The 13855-nt window shown below is 50.4% G+C and overlaps 3 protein-coding genes across 3 annotated transcripts in view; 2 read left to right on the forward strand and 1 right to left on the reverse strand.

Annotated features, from left to right (window-relative positions):
• Positions 1-3037: 3037 nt before the first annotated feature.
• Positions 3038-5185, forward strand: ETH_00002550 (oxidoreductase, putative; the record flags this gene model as incomplete). The annotated part of the gene is made up of 6 exons (XM_013372901.1): positions 3038-3532; positions 3723-4139; positions 4291-4372; positions 4522-4590; positions 4837-4888; positions 5098-5185. 6 exons carry the CDS (start codon positions 3038-3040, stop codon positions 5183-5185), a joined length of 1203 nt encoding a protein of 400 aa, XP_013228355.1.
• A 1653-nt stretch (positions 5186-6838) lies between these two features.
• On the forward strand, positions 6839-10933 carry ETH_00002555 (uncharacterized protein; the record flags this gene model as incomplete). Its single annotated transcript, XM_013372902.1, has 1 exon — positions 6839-10933. One exon carries the CDS (start codon positions 6839-6841, stop codon positions 10931-10933), a length of 4095 nt encoding a protein of 1364 aa, XP_013228356.1.
• A 566-nt stretch (positions 10934-11499) lies between these two features.
• The window catches only part of ETH_00002560 (Trichohyalin, putative), a gene marked incomplete at both ends in the record, with an annotated part of 9273 nt that continues 6917 nt past the window's right edge, over positions 11500-13855 (reverse strand). The window contains 8 exons of the mRNA XM_013372903.1: positions 11500-11576; positions 11811-12087; positions 12255-12384; positions 12507-12600; positions 12737-12983; positions 13169-13243; positions 13443-13539; positions 13808-13832. Coding sequence (XP_013228357.1) covers positions 11500-11576; positions 11811-12087; positions 12255-12384; positions 12507-12600; positions 12737-12983; positions 13169-13243; positions 13443-13539; positions 13808-13832 — 1022 coding nt within the window. The remainder of the gene's footprint in view (positions 11577-11810; positions 12088-12254; positions 12385-12506; positions 12601-12736; positions 12984-13168; positions 13244-13442; positions 13540-13807; positions 13833-13855) is intronic.

The raw sequence follows: 13855 nt of genomic DNA on the forward strand, positions 1-13855 counted from the left end.
ATTTCGTGATTTTTAACAAGTAGTTGGCATGGTGGTGAGAGGTTGGTTTACACGATGCAGTCGTCGCATGATTCGTCAGATCAGCCACTTAGGACGGAAACTGGGTCACCGGCACCTGCTCTGGCAAACATATTTCAGCAGTCCCACGAGCCAGGTCACTGTTATATTTTATATACTTATGACAAATTAAAAGCAATGCCCATTATGGCTTATAATTGTAGATTATTGAACATAGCCGCCCGAACAGTTAAACACCACCCAGACAACTCGATACGTGTCGCAATGTAAAACGGGCAAGCATAACAGAAGCTCTCAACTGTTCTGCCCTATATTAACTTAGCCATATAAGCGTCAGAAACGTGTGAATGTGCAGCATTTGGGCTTCTACTGGCGATAAGGGCTCATGTGTACACGAACGGACATGGGCCAGTTAAGAAAGTACGCTTTAAACAAGGTATGATGGCGATAGCAACTGAAAATAGTTTGGTTAAGAACAGTGCTACAGTTATATGTGCATAGCGATGTAACGATGCCCGCCAGTTTGAGGCATCACTGCTGTCTGCACTGGTTTTCACTATGCATGCACTCAGCGTTTGATGTGTTGCGTAGCCAGCTCAGAGAGTGCACCAACGCACAAAGTGCGACAACTTACACTCTGGAGGAATACACTCCTGAATAGCGATACTACTGGTTGGAAAGGGATTGAGGAGTCGGAGCCAAAGCGCCAGCAGCAGTAAAGGCGCAAAAGCGCCTCGAAGGGAGTGAACACGATGGACAAATGGCCGGTTTTCTGTTATTTCTAAGACCGATGAAAAGGGCTTCCATTTACCTTTATCCGCTAGCATATAACTGCTGAGGGCATCTGCTCTACGGCGCGATAAACAGGCTGTGTATGGCAATCACCCTGATTTGGCATACCGCAAACGCGGCCCGCTTAACGCTTAAGCGAAAGTATGACATGTTTAATGGAGTGCGAGAGAGCGCATTTGTAGTAAATTTACACCTAGAGAAGGCCACAGTAGCGAATAGGGCATTCAGCAGTGTGGTAGTGCCCGCCCAGGTACCTACCATTATCGTAGGAACTGAATGTGCTATCTTGCTAAAGCGGTCTACAGGCAAAAGGTCGCATTTCATGCTATGTGGAGATACCAGTCTTTGCCGTTATTAAATCATGGCTTATATGAGTTCACCGTCCAATAAAAGTAACAAGCGGCTAAAGGGGTCGACGGCTTTTTTGTTGCAAACTCTCCAGAAACTGGAAACTGTAGCTCAGAGGAAGTAGTTGGCAGTCAGAGCTGTAGAATCTTACTTTTGTGCTGCAGCATTGGCCCACATGCTCCACCGGCCTGACACGCCAACAATAATTCGTCCCCAAAGAAAACCTAGTTTCTTAGCTTCCAAACAATAGTACTAATCACTCTAACCACGCACTGGAAGGATTAGGCTCACAGTGGTTGTAGATGTTTAGGTTATGGTGATGGACGCTTGCTGCAGCCCCTCAAATATGATTGTGGAAACGAGCAAACCAAAGAGACGAGCGCACACTGTCCATACGTACAATCAATAAACTTGGGGGACTCCGCTCTATTTCCGACGTCTTACGTGCTCCAACTGTTGCGGGCTGTGCGCATCCTGAGATCCAAATCAACGCTTTTTCGGAAGCCGCCACCATTTCGCAGATCTGCCGACTTTGCGGCAAGAATTTCTATCAAGGTGTAGAGAAAAAGCTGCACCTGTATCATAAGAAGCAAATCTTTGTGCATTCCGTAAAGGCGCAAAGCTGAGGTTCGTACCTAGAACGCTCTGAGTCCCCACAGCCTACAACGCAACCCAGTAGAAACTTGTGCTACCATATGATTCCTCCATATGAATTCCCGATGAATACCCTGAATCAATACATTTACTCGCAAAAATTCCCAAATTATCAACGCATTCTTAATGTCTGGGAAATTACAAGGCTCTTGCGTTAGAGCCAGCATAGTGATCTACCACGTTTTCATGTACAGTATTGAAGTTTCACCAACATCGAATCCAACTTGTTGTAAGCCCCTCAAATATGGGAGCTAGTGTGCGCAACAGTGGCATGGCCAGTTAAGTGCATGCTCAGCACTAATTCAAGCACATTTTACAGCAACAGCTCCGGGGGCTAAATGTAGGCAAAAGCACTGAAGAAGAGACTTCAAATCTAACAAGAAGTTAAGAGGGAAAAAGATATTTTGGTGGCGGAGAATACTTCGGAGAATCGCCTACACCGGGAGCTTCAGCCAGTGAAGCGACTCTATCTTGTCAGCTCCGTACAAAGAGGCGACTGCAAGCCGCAATATGGTATAACAAACATACACATCTGCAAAAGGCAACTTATGCAGATGGTTTAGGTCCAGGAGTGTTAGAGCCGCCTCTTTTGAAGTGCTCTATCATCTGAGCAAAACTCCATTGAGACCACCTCACACCTTGTGTCTGGCCATCTCCAGTGCCCGCATTGTAGATCGCCAGCTTCATAAATATTTTACGTTAAAATATAAGCACGTAGTTGACAAAGTTCGGGGGCTTTTGAAAACTGAAATAGAATAATGCTAGCATCCGCGCACTAGTGTGTCATACACAATGAAACACTAAGCCCCAACGATGGTCTTGCGGTTGAGCCACAGGCGTGAGCCGGAATTCGGTACATCTGTTTCTACAGAAAACGCACAATCCAACCGATTTATTAATTTAATTACTCTATTAATCTATTATGAATAGCTTCAGACTATTGTAATGCCTGTCATTTTGTCGCAAGTGGGCAGCCAAGTACCTGTCCCACCACTGTATATTGGTATCAGACAGGAAACAGAATTCTATAGGACTAGTGCAAAATAACAACCAGATACTGCATTTGGCAGTTTCCATGTACTTTCCTTTTCCCGAAGTGTGTTTAATCCAGAATTTTGGATCTTCTTCGGCCCCACAACCACAGTGAGAAGGTTCTGCAGCAAGAAAACCTTTGCTGCGGATTTTTCTCGTGAGCCTCCGCATGGCCACTCGTTGGTGAATCAAAATGGCAGGCACATCATCGTGTTCAGTGCCGAGGTGGGCAAGAATTGAGGGGGCGGTGTGCATGACCGCTGCACTCCTGCTGTTTCCTGCTCTTGTCTATGTCGTCGGCGTATTCGGCATCATAATCGTGTACTGTGTTACTTTGGGCTGCATCGCACTCCTCTACGCCGCTCAGATATTTCTTACTCGCTCTGCGAACACCTCAAATCCACATGAGGGTCGGACCTCGGCTCCTTATTCCGTCAAGGGGCGTCATGTTTTAATCACGGGCGGGTCGAAGGGAATCGGACATGCTATCGCCATTGAGGCGGTACAAAAGCAAGCAAAAATTGTCACATTGGTGGCTCGAGATGGCGAGACACTCCAGGAAGCACAAACCAAGTGCTTGGAGGAAGCGGACAAACTGGGAACAGCAGTCGTTGTCCAGACAGTTCCAGCGGACTTAGTGAATAGCACGGCAGCCATTGAATGCTTGGATATCGCAGCTTCTATGAAGGTGAATGGGCACCAGACACTGTGTTGGAGCCGCACGTTATTCCAAGATAGTGCTCAAACTACGGAGACAACCAAAACCCAGCTGCACTTTACATGCGTGCAAACAGCCTTTGACTGGCTCGCTCCGCCTGTCCTTATTTGTTGCTCGAATATGCTGTGCCGCATTTTAATACCTTATTGCGACTGTACAGGGCAACCTGAGGGCATCAGCGGCCTGCAGCAGCTTAAAGGAAACCCAGGAGGAGGCGCCGATTGAGGTATTTTTCTGCAACGCAGCTGACGTGGATCCTCGGCCTTTCTGTGCTCTAGGAACGAGCAATATCAATAGATGCGTTGCAATGAATATGTGTACGCCATTCTTGCAAGTTAAGCATTTACTGCCGTCCATGATTCAACGCCGTTTTGGGGCTATCTGTTTCACGAATAGCTTGACGACCTTCGTGCCGATTTACGGACTTTCAACATACAGTGCAACAAAGGCAGCTTTGAAGGCCTTCGCCGAGGTGATTAATCAGGAAGTTGCCGGTATGGGCATTCTCGTTGCAAATGCGTTTTTGCCGAGTGTAAACACTCCGGGATATCAACGGGAGAAACAGGTTCGGCATAGGGTAAGCGATGTCAAAGCACGTCCTTGTTCCACCTGTGGAGCTATTCAGAAGTGGCGAATCCAGCTCTGCCTCACCTGCCGCTTGGGTAAACATAGACGATTGCATGCGCCTTCAAACGTATGAATGGTCCGGCAAATGTTGTTGTGGCCAGCTTACTGAGATCCTCGAGGAGACGTCTAAAATCAAGCAGCCAGAAGAGGTTGCGGAGCGGCTTGTCGACCATTTAGAAGCAGGTAGGATATTTCTTAAGGATGACCAAAGCCCCTCCTTTTTCGTGTCTGCCCTCGTGCGTATTTGATTTCCGGGCATAAGGGCCTCCTTTAGCTTTCGATGCCAGATGTTTCTTTGTATTTTGCACCTGCATCTTTCTCATTTCAAACAGGTCATCGCATTATCACTGTGGACTTTGAGGGTTGGGTTTGCGCGCGCCTAAACGCTGGTTTTTCAAGAGGTTCGTAAATACTAAGAAACGAGGCTAGCGTATGCAGCGTGAAAGAGGCTGCTAAGGGAAACGGAGTGCAAGGGATATTGCAGAAAACTTTTTCGCTCATCAGTGGCCTTCATTTGTCCTGGCCTCACCTCGGTTTGGATACCACTGCTTGTGTTCTGCTAGGGCTGGGGAGTTTCAGCCAAGTGTTTAGAAAATAATGCACAACCAAACTTCGATAACGCCACCCTTGTTTTCCTGCGTGTTCAGCGGAGTCCCTGGCCAGCTTGTTCTACGAATTCCTTCTCAGCGGCATTTTCCGGTGAGCGTCTGTCAGCTTCGCATATCATGTGCATTCGTTTTTTTTTGCAAAATAAAAAGCCGTTGTGCCTGATTTACGCGCATGGATTCCTGTGAGTCATTTTTGTATTTACCTTTTTTAGCGGAGCTGCCTCTTCGGGTGTTCGTGCTTGAGCTTGCTTCTGTGCACACGCTTTCAGATATGTTTGTATGGTATTTGCTTGTTTGCAGCATCGTTAGTCTAGCATTGTTTCTCCAGTTCTTCTCAATTATCACCCGGGAGCAGCCTGCTACTTTGCGAAGAAGCAAGCTTGCATGAGGGCCCCATTTGATTATATGTGTTATTTATTGCGTGACGGAGTTGACTACAATCCTATGCACTACTTTGGTGGCCGGGCAACGAAGGCGAGTCATGTTCACCAATCTGGTATATGCTTGCCGGCTCAAAGTTTATATGGTGTTGCGTTGCTTTGGGCTGAGCCCAGAGGCTCCCCATCTCACGTCTAAAATGCGTAGGAGCGAGCGTCGCGCTGGGGTGCTGCATTGGTCTGACTTCACTGCAAAAATAGTGCAAAGAGTCCACTTGTTTGTGAAAGAACTTTTATATTCGAAGCGAACTGGCTAACGAATGGTTCACGCTGCCCTGACGCAAGCCAACTGGTTAATGATTGGCGCAGGCCCTGCTGGCGCAGTGCTTGCTGAACAGTTCAAAACGGCGTAAACGATGAGGGTCGTGCCATGAGGCCACCAATGTTTCTAGCTGATGCGCAGCTGGAGTAGATGTGATTCGCAGCGTATTAGGATTAGATTGGACTGGGTTGTCAAGCTACAGGGGGCAGATTCCCGAGTCTGGCTGCGCGGACCAGTGGATTGTTCTAGAGACTTGAGCATGTGGCAGTATTGAATTTTTCACCTATTCTTATGGCTCTGAAAGTAAGATTCATGGAGTGCTAGACAGGGCGGTAGAGACGGCACCAGTTTTCGCAGTGGAGGGTCGTAGGAAACAACAACTGGCTAGTCAAGGTTTGGTTATACTTTGTAGAACTTGCCTTTAGTGGCATTAGTACCGTGCGTGTAATTCGCATGGCTCAGTTTTGAATTTTGCATATTTCAGTCGTAAACAGGTGTTGAAATACCTGGGAGTAGAGCTGCGGACCAGTGATTGTTCAGAATCTAGGCAGCCCTTCGGTTAACCACGTGACGGCATGCTGCCCTTATAAACTTTAAGGCCTCTCAATGCAGAATTTTACTAGCACATGCATGAACATTCTACACTTGTCTCTAGACGAAGAGAAGAGAAGAACAGGCGGAGGCCTACTGTGAAGACCCTATGCGCTTTTATGTCATGGGTCGCGGGCCGCTGTCGGCTGCGGCGCAGGCGGCCCCGTAGAATCTCGCCTTGGGTTTTCTCCTCCCCGTTGTGTGTCGTTTTACAATTTGCTTTGCTACATAATGGAATTTTAGTATGGCTGGGAAAGGCTTATGTGGGCACTGCGGGATTTCTTGCCCTTGCCGGCGACAGACTGGAACGCGGCTGACGGTGAACTGCCTCGACTTGGCCATCGATGCTGTTCCTCCGAAACGCCCCTTACCCTTTGAAAACTTGTCATATCGAATACGGACTGCTTGGTTTGAGTCCCGTATCAAGCGGATTGGCCAAGTGACTGGCCAGACAGGCTAGTGTAGCAAAGCTCACAAGAGACAACGGAGTGCTGGACTCACCTAGTGGCGAACGCGTTGAGGGCCCCTCGTCTTTTACCTTTTCCTCTAACTCCTTTTAAATGACGGATGCTTTGAAGGCTGCCTGTTGAGCAGCCTTACTGTTCCGCCGAACCGAACGAAAAGTCCTTGGTGCTGGAGTTCACCGCCTGCCCTGTCGATACGCAGTGATATTCGGCCAGTAGTGCATCTCTTCAATACTATCCATGCTAGAATGAACCAAACTATGCAGTGTTGGCCACCTCAGGCCGTAATGATGGCCCCAGGCCATGTTCCTGAGGCAAATTGTACCTTTTCTATAAATATTGAGCCCACATCCGTTGACGGCCACGAAGCAGAAGATTTGGCAGCTTCGTCTCTGTCTGAAGGCCGACTAAGAGGACAGTATCTCACGCAACGGCGGCATGAGGAAGTCATTGGCTCCGGCAGTAACGCGGAGGATGATGCAGGGTTACTTTGTCCGCACTACAACCAGCACCACAAGGGAAAACATTATAAGCAGTATTTGCAGCAGAAATCGGCAGAGGCTCAGGCAATCAAGGAAACTACACGCCCGCCACTCTGGAGAGTTCCTATTGTCAGGCAACCCCTCCCGGTTAGCGTAGAAGAATTCAATCCAGCAGAACCTAAGTATGCAAAGTTTGTCAAGGCCCTATGGTCTCACGCTAAAGCTACAGTGGAAGATAAAAACAGAGCCCAAGATTTTTCTGAGTCTCCAATAGGAAGGGACCCGCTGCCTCAGCGGTGCACAGAGCTGGATGAAACGGGATGGAGACGGAAGGAACCCATACAGCATTCCTGGCAGGACCGGCCGGGAAGCGTAGGCAGGCCGTCGAGCCCTGCAGTCCTTCGACAGGGGCCTTCGTGGCTTGTGGATGCTGAAGGGTACGAGGGACCCTACGGATCAAAGGGTGACCTCAGGTCGAAGGGAATGAGTTACGAAAGTAGGTTTCAGCTGCCAACCCTTTCTTCACTAATGAAGGCAAAACATGCGGTGTTTGTCAAGGCGAAAGATCCTAGGGCAGGCAGATGTGTCTCGGAAAGGAAGAGGACTACGCGCCGGCGACAACGACGGACAGGGCGTTGTCTATCTTCCCCACCTAGTCTTCAAACAGCCACTGTCTCATTTGAAATGGTGCCGTCGGAGCAGCCACAGCAGCCACCACCTGCTGCTGTGGCGCCAACCGTCCATTTTCCATCTCCTCTTCCGCCGTCTCCAAAGGGAAGCCCCCGTGAAGAAAGTCCCCCCAAAAGTGACCCGTGTAGCAGCCCTAGAACTTCACTGGCGCCATCGTCTCAGGACGAAAAGGGCGGAAGCAGCAGCCAAGAAACCACGCCGAATAAGCAAGCTAGCCAAAGACCTACGGAGGGCGGGTGGACCTTACAGATCAGAGGGAAGGGAAAGTGCCGCTATCCTGAAAACTACGTACGCTGGAAGAGGGACAAAAGGCGCATGAAGGACCGACTAAAGAGGCTCAAGGCTGGACAGATATTTACAAGCGAGAGACCAGAAGGCACCTGCACAGCCTGCCAAAGTCCCAGCCTCTGGTGGGATCCACAGCCTCTAGCTGAACACCTTCACAGCGTCCGCAGCTTTGGCTCAGTACCCAAAGATGACACGTCATCAGGCAGTGACCTTTCGCCTTCTTCTCAAAGTAGCAGCAGCACTACTAGCACGGACGGAGACAGCAGTCCGAGAAGCTGTAATTCATTCCATGACAAGGAAGATGACCCTGTAATGCTTGAGTCTCCTCAAAACGTAACGTACTTCTCGTCTGCCCCTCCTACAGTGACCAATACAGTTGTCGTACCACCCACCCATGCATACCCTTTAGGTGGAACTGGGGCACTTCTTCCTCTCAGACAATTTGTAAATTGCCCTTTGAGGCTCCCGTGCACTCCAGTTATTGTGGGATCTTCCAGACCGCTGCAGAGGTATCCAAGATCACAAAAGCCCCTTTGTCTTGCAGGCGCATATCGGAATCTGCCAGGGGTGTGCTGCTCCCCTGAAACTTTCCCAAAAGACACTGATTCTTGCGTGGCAGGGCCCCTGCTGGCATCATCGCCGCCGGATCCACTGTCGCTTGCACTTCCGCAGCATCATCTTTTGTTGACCCCTGAAGTGCAACGGGGGCAGATTCTGCTTCCTCAGCATATGCAGCAAGTGCAACAGGAGACGTGTATGGTGCAAGCGCCACAGAGGTATGTGACTATGCAGATGCCAGGAACGGGAATATCACCTCAGATTGTCACTGTATGTTCACCTCAGTCAGTCCCATTGGAGCCGCACCAGCAGCCGCAGCACCTTCAGTATCAGGCGCAGCAGGAAATGCAACCGCAAAAGGAGCAGAAGGCGCATGAACAGCGGAAGAAAAAATCAGTTTTGAAGGAACTTAATGGCGCAGATATAGGCCCGCAGCCTCGCTCAGAGTGGAGTCGAAATGGAGCTTCTAATCGCTTCAAACAGCAAGCCGCAAGTGGCAAAACTCACATGAGGCGTGGTAGTGCTCCACCAAGTGCAAGTCGTCAGACAGCAAAAGGCAGTGCGGTCGGGCAGCACCAATTGACAGCCGTTCCTACGCCGACGATGCCTGGTCCACCCCTTATCAGCCATGGGGGCTGTCACCTTATCCAGCATGGCCAACCGCAAGGATTAGTCTCACAACCTCCGATTGTGGCGCCGCAGCCTCTTGGTGGCCCTCAGCTGCTATCCGCAACGCCTGGACCTTTTTACAGTGGACCTCAGGTTGTTTTACAAAATGCCAGCACCCTTTATGGTGCATCGCAGATGGTTCCAGGAATAGGCCAACGTTTTCCAGGAGGTTCTACGCCGCTTCACCAATCTCAGTTTTTGCCCTTAGCGCCCACTCAAGTGATGTTGAGACCACCTCAGCAAGGACTTGGCGGAACTACTTGGGCTTTCCCGGGTACTGCAAATCCTTTGCAAACAACGGAGAGGCTAGCATCTCACTCGACTTTGCTCGGATACAACACCCAACATACTGTTACCTGCGCCCCTCCAAGGCAACCCATTTTTGTGGGGCCATTTCCTTCTGTTGCTCAGCAGCAAGCGCCAACTGTGGTGAAACAGTCATCACTACGGCCGCTTTTGATCCATAAAGCACATCAGGGCATTTCTATACCGCAACAGCAGTATCACGGAGTTTCTGTGCCGCAACAGCAGCAGCTGGTCACATTCCCGCAGCAGCCTGTCGTGGTGCAGCAAAAGCAACAGCCGACTGTGATCCAGCAGCAGCAGCAAGGTCTCACTTTTCAGCAACAGCAGCCGCTAGTTATGCAGCGGCAGCAGCCTGTTGTGATACAGCAGCAGCATTCTTCGCAGCCAGCTGTCTGTCATTTGGTAGAGCAGCAGCCAAGCACCCCAATCGTGATTCCACAGCAGCAGAGAACCGCGATTATAGCTCCGCAACCCTCCACTGTAGTAGTGCAGCGGCCTCCAACTATCATACTGCAGCAGCAGAAGCCTACGGAGCAGAAGCCTACTGAGTCGAAGCCCAAAGAGAAGCCAAAGGTCCCATGGCTGTGGAACTGCAGCATCAATTGTGGAGCCAGGTGCGGAAGCAGCAGCCCCTCAAGTAGCCGGGGTGAACAGCAGGAACAGCAGACGCAGCAGCCGCGAAAAGAGCCTGAACAACCAGCCGAGCGAGTGCAGCCGAAAGAGAAAACGTTGCGGCCTTCCGCTACAGGATATGAGACGAAGGCGCATTGGGAGCATCCACGTGATACTGCAGCAGCTCCTTCAACTGCTGCTGCTGAACGAGCAACCACTGCAGTAGCACACGGAAAGCGACCCTCCCCGCAACGCTCGGCTAGCGAAGCTCCTCAAAGAGCAGTACGGGACTCCCGGCAGACACAAAAGTATCTCCGTCCTCCACAACAGGGAGACTTCCTGCCCGCGTCACCCAGTAAATACCAGCAACCAGTTCCTCTCACGCAGACTGTGCCACCCCTAGTCACTTCTACGCACGCAGCCGATCTAGGAAGCCAGCAGGTCTGGATGTCACCTGCACCAGTAGTGTGCATGCCGAACCAGCAGCTTCAACAGCAAGCACAGATGCAGGCACTAGGTGTACTGAACCAAGAGCAGAGCGAGTCACAGTGCTCTGAGCGTGATGCGTGGGAAAGTCCTGACCGGATGGAGCCTACCTTCAAGTATTTGCCATTCACATTCAGGTCGCCAAAGCGAAACATTATCTGTGGGACAGGAAAGGCAGAACACTCTAGGGAAGTGCCTGCTTCTGCTACAGTGACGCAACACCAGCAACGCTCTAGCTGCTGTGGCACACCTGGAGCGCAGCTATCGGCGAGCCTTACATGCAGCATGTAGGCTCTATGTTTCGTCTCAAGCAGCCGCCCTATTCTGTGAGTATTGAACTGCAGGTTTTGTTTGGGGAAGACGCATCTGCGTTAGCAGGCTTTAAGAATGAAAGAGTTCCCAGCATGTGAGCGCCTCAACGAAATGCTGCGGTATCTGTCATACTAGCGGATATTGTCCCATCAGTAATCTAGTTCAGTAACTTTGGCGCAACTCCGCTAGTGAGTCGGTGTGCGTGGCCGTTCAGGCTGTCCAGTCGACGGGATACACTCTCACGAAGAGTTAAGCAATAAACTGCAGTGCATTTAACCATTTGTCTATACCCGTTGGCCCGTTCGGGTGCCAACTCGTTTTGAAGTTTCATTAAGGAGTCCTACTGACACACACTCGAATTCAGCCTAGATGCCGCTGTGCTCGCCGCAAATCTGTTAATGTAAAGCAAGCCGGCGTAGAGAAAACTCTAGCAGAATGAGTTCGCCGGTGCTGACTAGGGATGAGGAAGGCTTTGCACCAAGAAAATATCCAGACTTTAACGGAATGGATAAACAGAATATGAGAACAAGGGGGAAAGACGTAAATCAGAATGGGCGCTCAGTCACTCTGCCTCGACACATCGCGCAAGAACCCCAGGACTGGCCTTCTACCAGCAGGTCACCTGAAGGCGAAAAACAGCATGCTGGCGCGCAACAATGTTAAGCGAAGAGCCAGAAAACTGCAGATAAGCACGGGCCTTGGGCACATAGCGAGGACGAAGACCGACTTGCCGCAGATGCAAACAGCAATTCGTAAGACCGATAAAACCAAAATTGAGAACAGAGGCACTAAAGGATAGAACACCGCAGAGACTGAACATATGTTCAAAACAGTTTTGGTCTCCACAACTTCGTACTGAGGGGGTTCCAAACTCCGCATCGTCCGCAGAGTATTTTGTGTTTCAAAAGATCCTCCAGCTCTTTCTGCTTCTCTTTGCTCTTCTCATGTGTCTCGGCTACGTGGAGAGACAAAAGCCGCAACTGTTGGGAGTAGTTTTCCTCTGCCAGGCGAGCGCTTGCTGCTGTTTCTGTTGCAGCAGCAACAGCAGCAGCAGCTGCAGCCGCTCCTGCTTCCTTCGAGCGACGAAGCTCACGGCGCAGGGCAGCACGCTGGTCCTCAAGCGCATGAACAGCCTGTAGCCGCACAAGCAACAGAGGAACGCGACAGCACCATTACTAGTTATGTCCGGCCGCAGCCGTCTTCCTCTAGCATTTCCTGTTGTGCAGGGACAATGCAAGATGCCACATCTTGTTCTCTTTTTTTCTATGTTCTGCAGCTGTGGACTGCTGCTTTAAGTTACCTTGAAGGCGCTGCTGAGTTGCATCCTGAGTACAGCGAGGGCTGCTGCTTCCGCGTGCAGTTTCTGCTGTAACAGCAGCAGCTCCTCCGCATACACGCTTCTTTGCTCTTCAGCAGAGACGTCAAAAGCCCTGTAGTCACATAGTCAAGGCAGAAATATATACTTTCGCCGCAGCTGATTCACCGCAGCAGTCGCACTTGGTGAAGCCGCCGACTGAGCAGCAGGGACAAACGTCAAAAGGGGGAAACGTACATGCTGGCCAAATCTGCTTCCTTAGCTATGAAAGCTGCTGCATCTGCTGTGGTTGGGCCGGCCAGCAACGCCAGTCCCTTGACAACAGGATCACCTGGAATGAACAGAACGTATGCAGCACAAGCGGCATATGCGGCAGTAGCAGGAGGGGCCTTTGGAATACAGGTAAAAAGCATGATTATAAGCCCTAGCAAATTATGAATTTAGCAAAACCGCCCTCCCCCACAAACCTTGACTACTAGATCCCTTAGAAGCAACAGCTGCAGAAGACTCTGCAGCGACAGGAACGTCGGCAAGCACAGGCAGCCCTCCTGCGCCACCTTCAAGATGCGTGGAGCAGCGGCTGCTACCGCTCCTTGTAGGAGATGTTTCAGTGGTAAAGCTCGTAGCGGCGCTACAGGCGCCTCCCCTCAGCCTCGCAACTTCAGCCTGGAGCAGCGCGACGGCCACTTTTGCTTCTCGCAGCTGAGAAGCGGCCTGAGAAGTTAAGTTCACAATGGGAAACCAGAAAGAAGCTCAGCAGCACTAGGAAAAAGACACAAACTACAGTAGCAACAGCAGCGCCAGCGCAAGACATAATGCCTTTGGACGAAAAAGGCAACTGGACTGCTAGAACTGCCAAAAGAAAGAACGGAGCGTCGCTTGTGATAAGACAAACTGACTTTGTTTGCTTCGGCGACGCGCTCCTCTAGTAAACGTACATCAGCCGCAGCGGCGGCGACTTCGGCTTCTGCCGCCTGTCAAAAGGGTAGAAAGGGCGACCGACTGCTTTGAAATGCAGGGGATAACAAATAGGCGGCAAACACTCAACGAAATCACCCAGCCAGGGCGACCTCAGATAGATTCAAGGGTGTGCGAAAAGGTAACAAATCGTGCTACTTGACATAAATGTAAAATAAATGAGAATAAAGGCGAGTGAAAACAAGTACTACTGACCTGGCGCTTGCTGAAGACTTGCCTCGCATCTCGTGTCGAAATTTTCTGGCCACAGTTCAGGAGGATGGCGCGAATGTTGGAGAGGCATTGCATGCCTCTAAAATACAGCAGTGGGTGACAAGCAGGAAAAACAATAAATAACATAGCCGATATAGAGAACCACGCGCAACGAGACGGGGACACACGGGTGAGGGTAGGCACAGCACAGGAAAATTGAGCCTCTGACTCAATTCAAGGCGTCGAAACGTGAAAACTGAAACACTTTTGGAAAAATGGAGAAGGAATATCCCAGAGGTCTGCAAGCTAGAAGTGAAAGGCATCAAACGCGAGTGGCAGAAACCAGCTAATAAGTGACTTTGACTCACACTGTAGCGACATCACGCAGAGGCTCTGCGCGAAGAGCCGCGTAAGAA

The sequence above is a fragment of the Eimeria tenella genome, genomic scaffold, assembly GCF_000499545.2.
Source record: "Eimeria tenella Houghton genomic scaffold, Eth_scaff110, whole genome shotgun sequence".
Taxonomy (NCBI): domain Eukaryota; phylum Apicomplexa; class Conoidasida; order Eucoccidiorida; family Eimeriidae; genus Eimeria; species Eimeria tenella.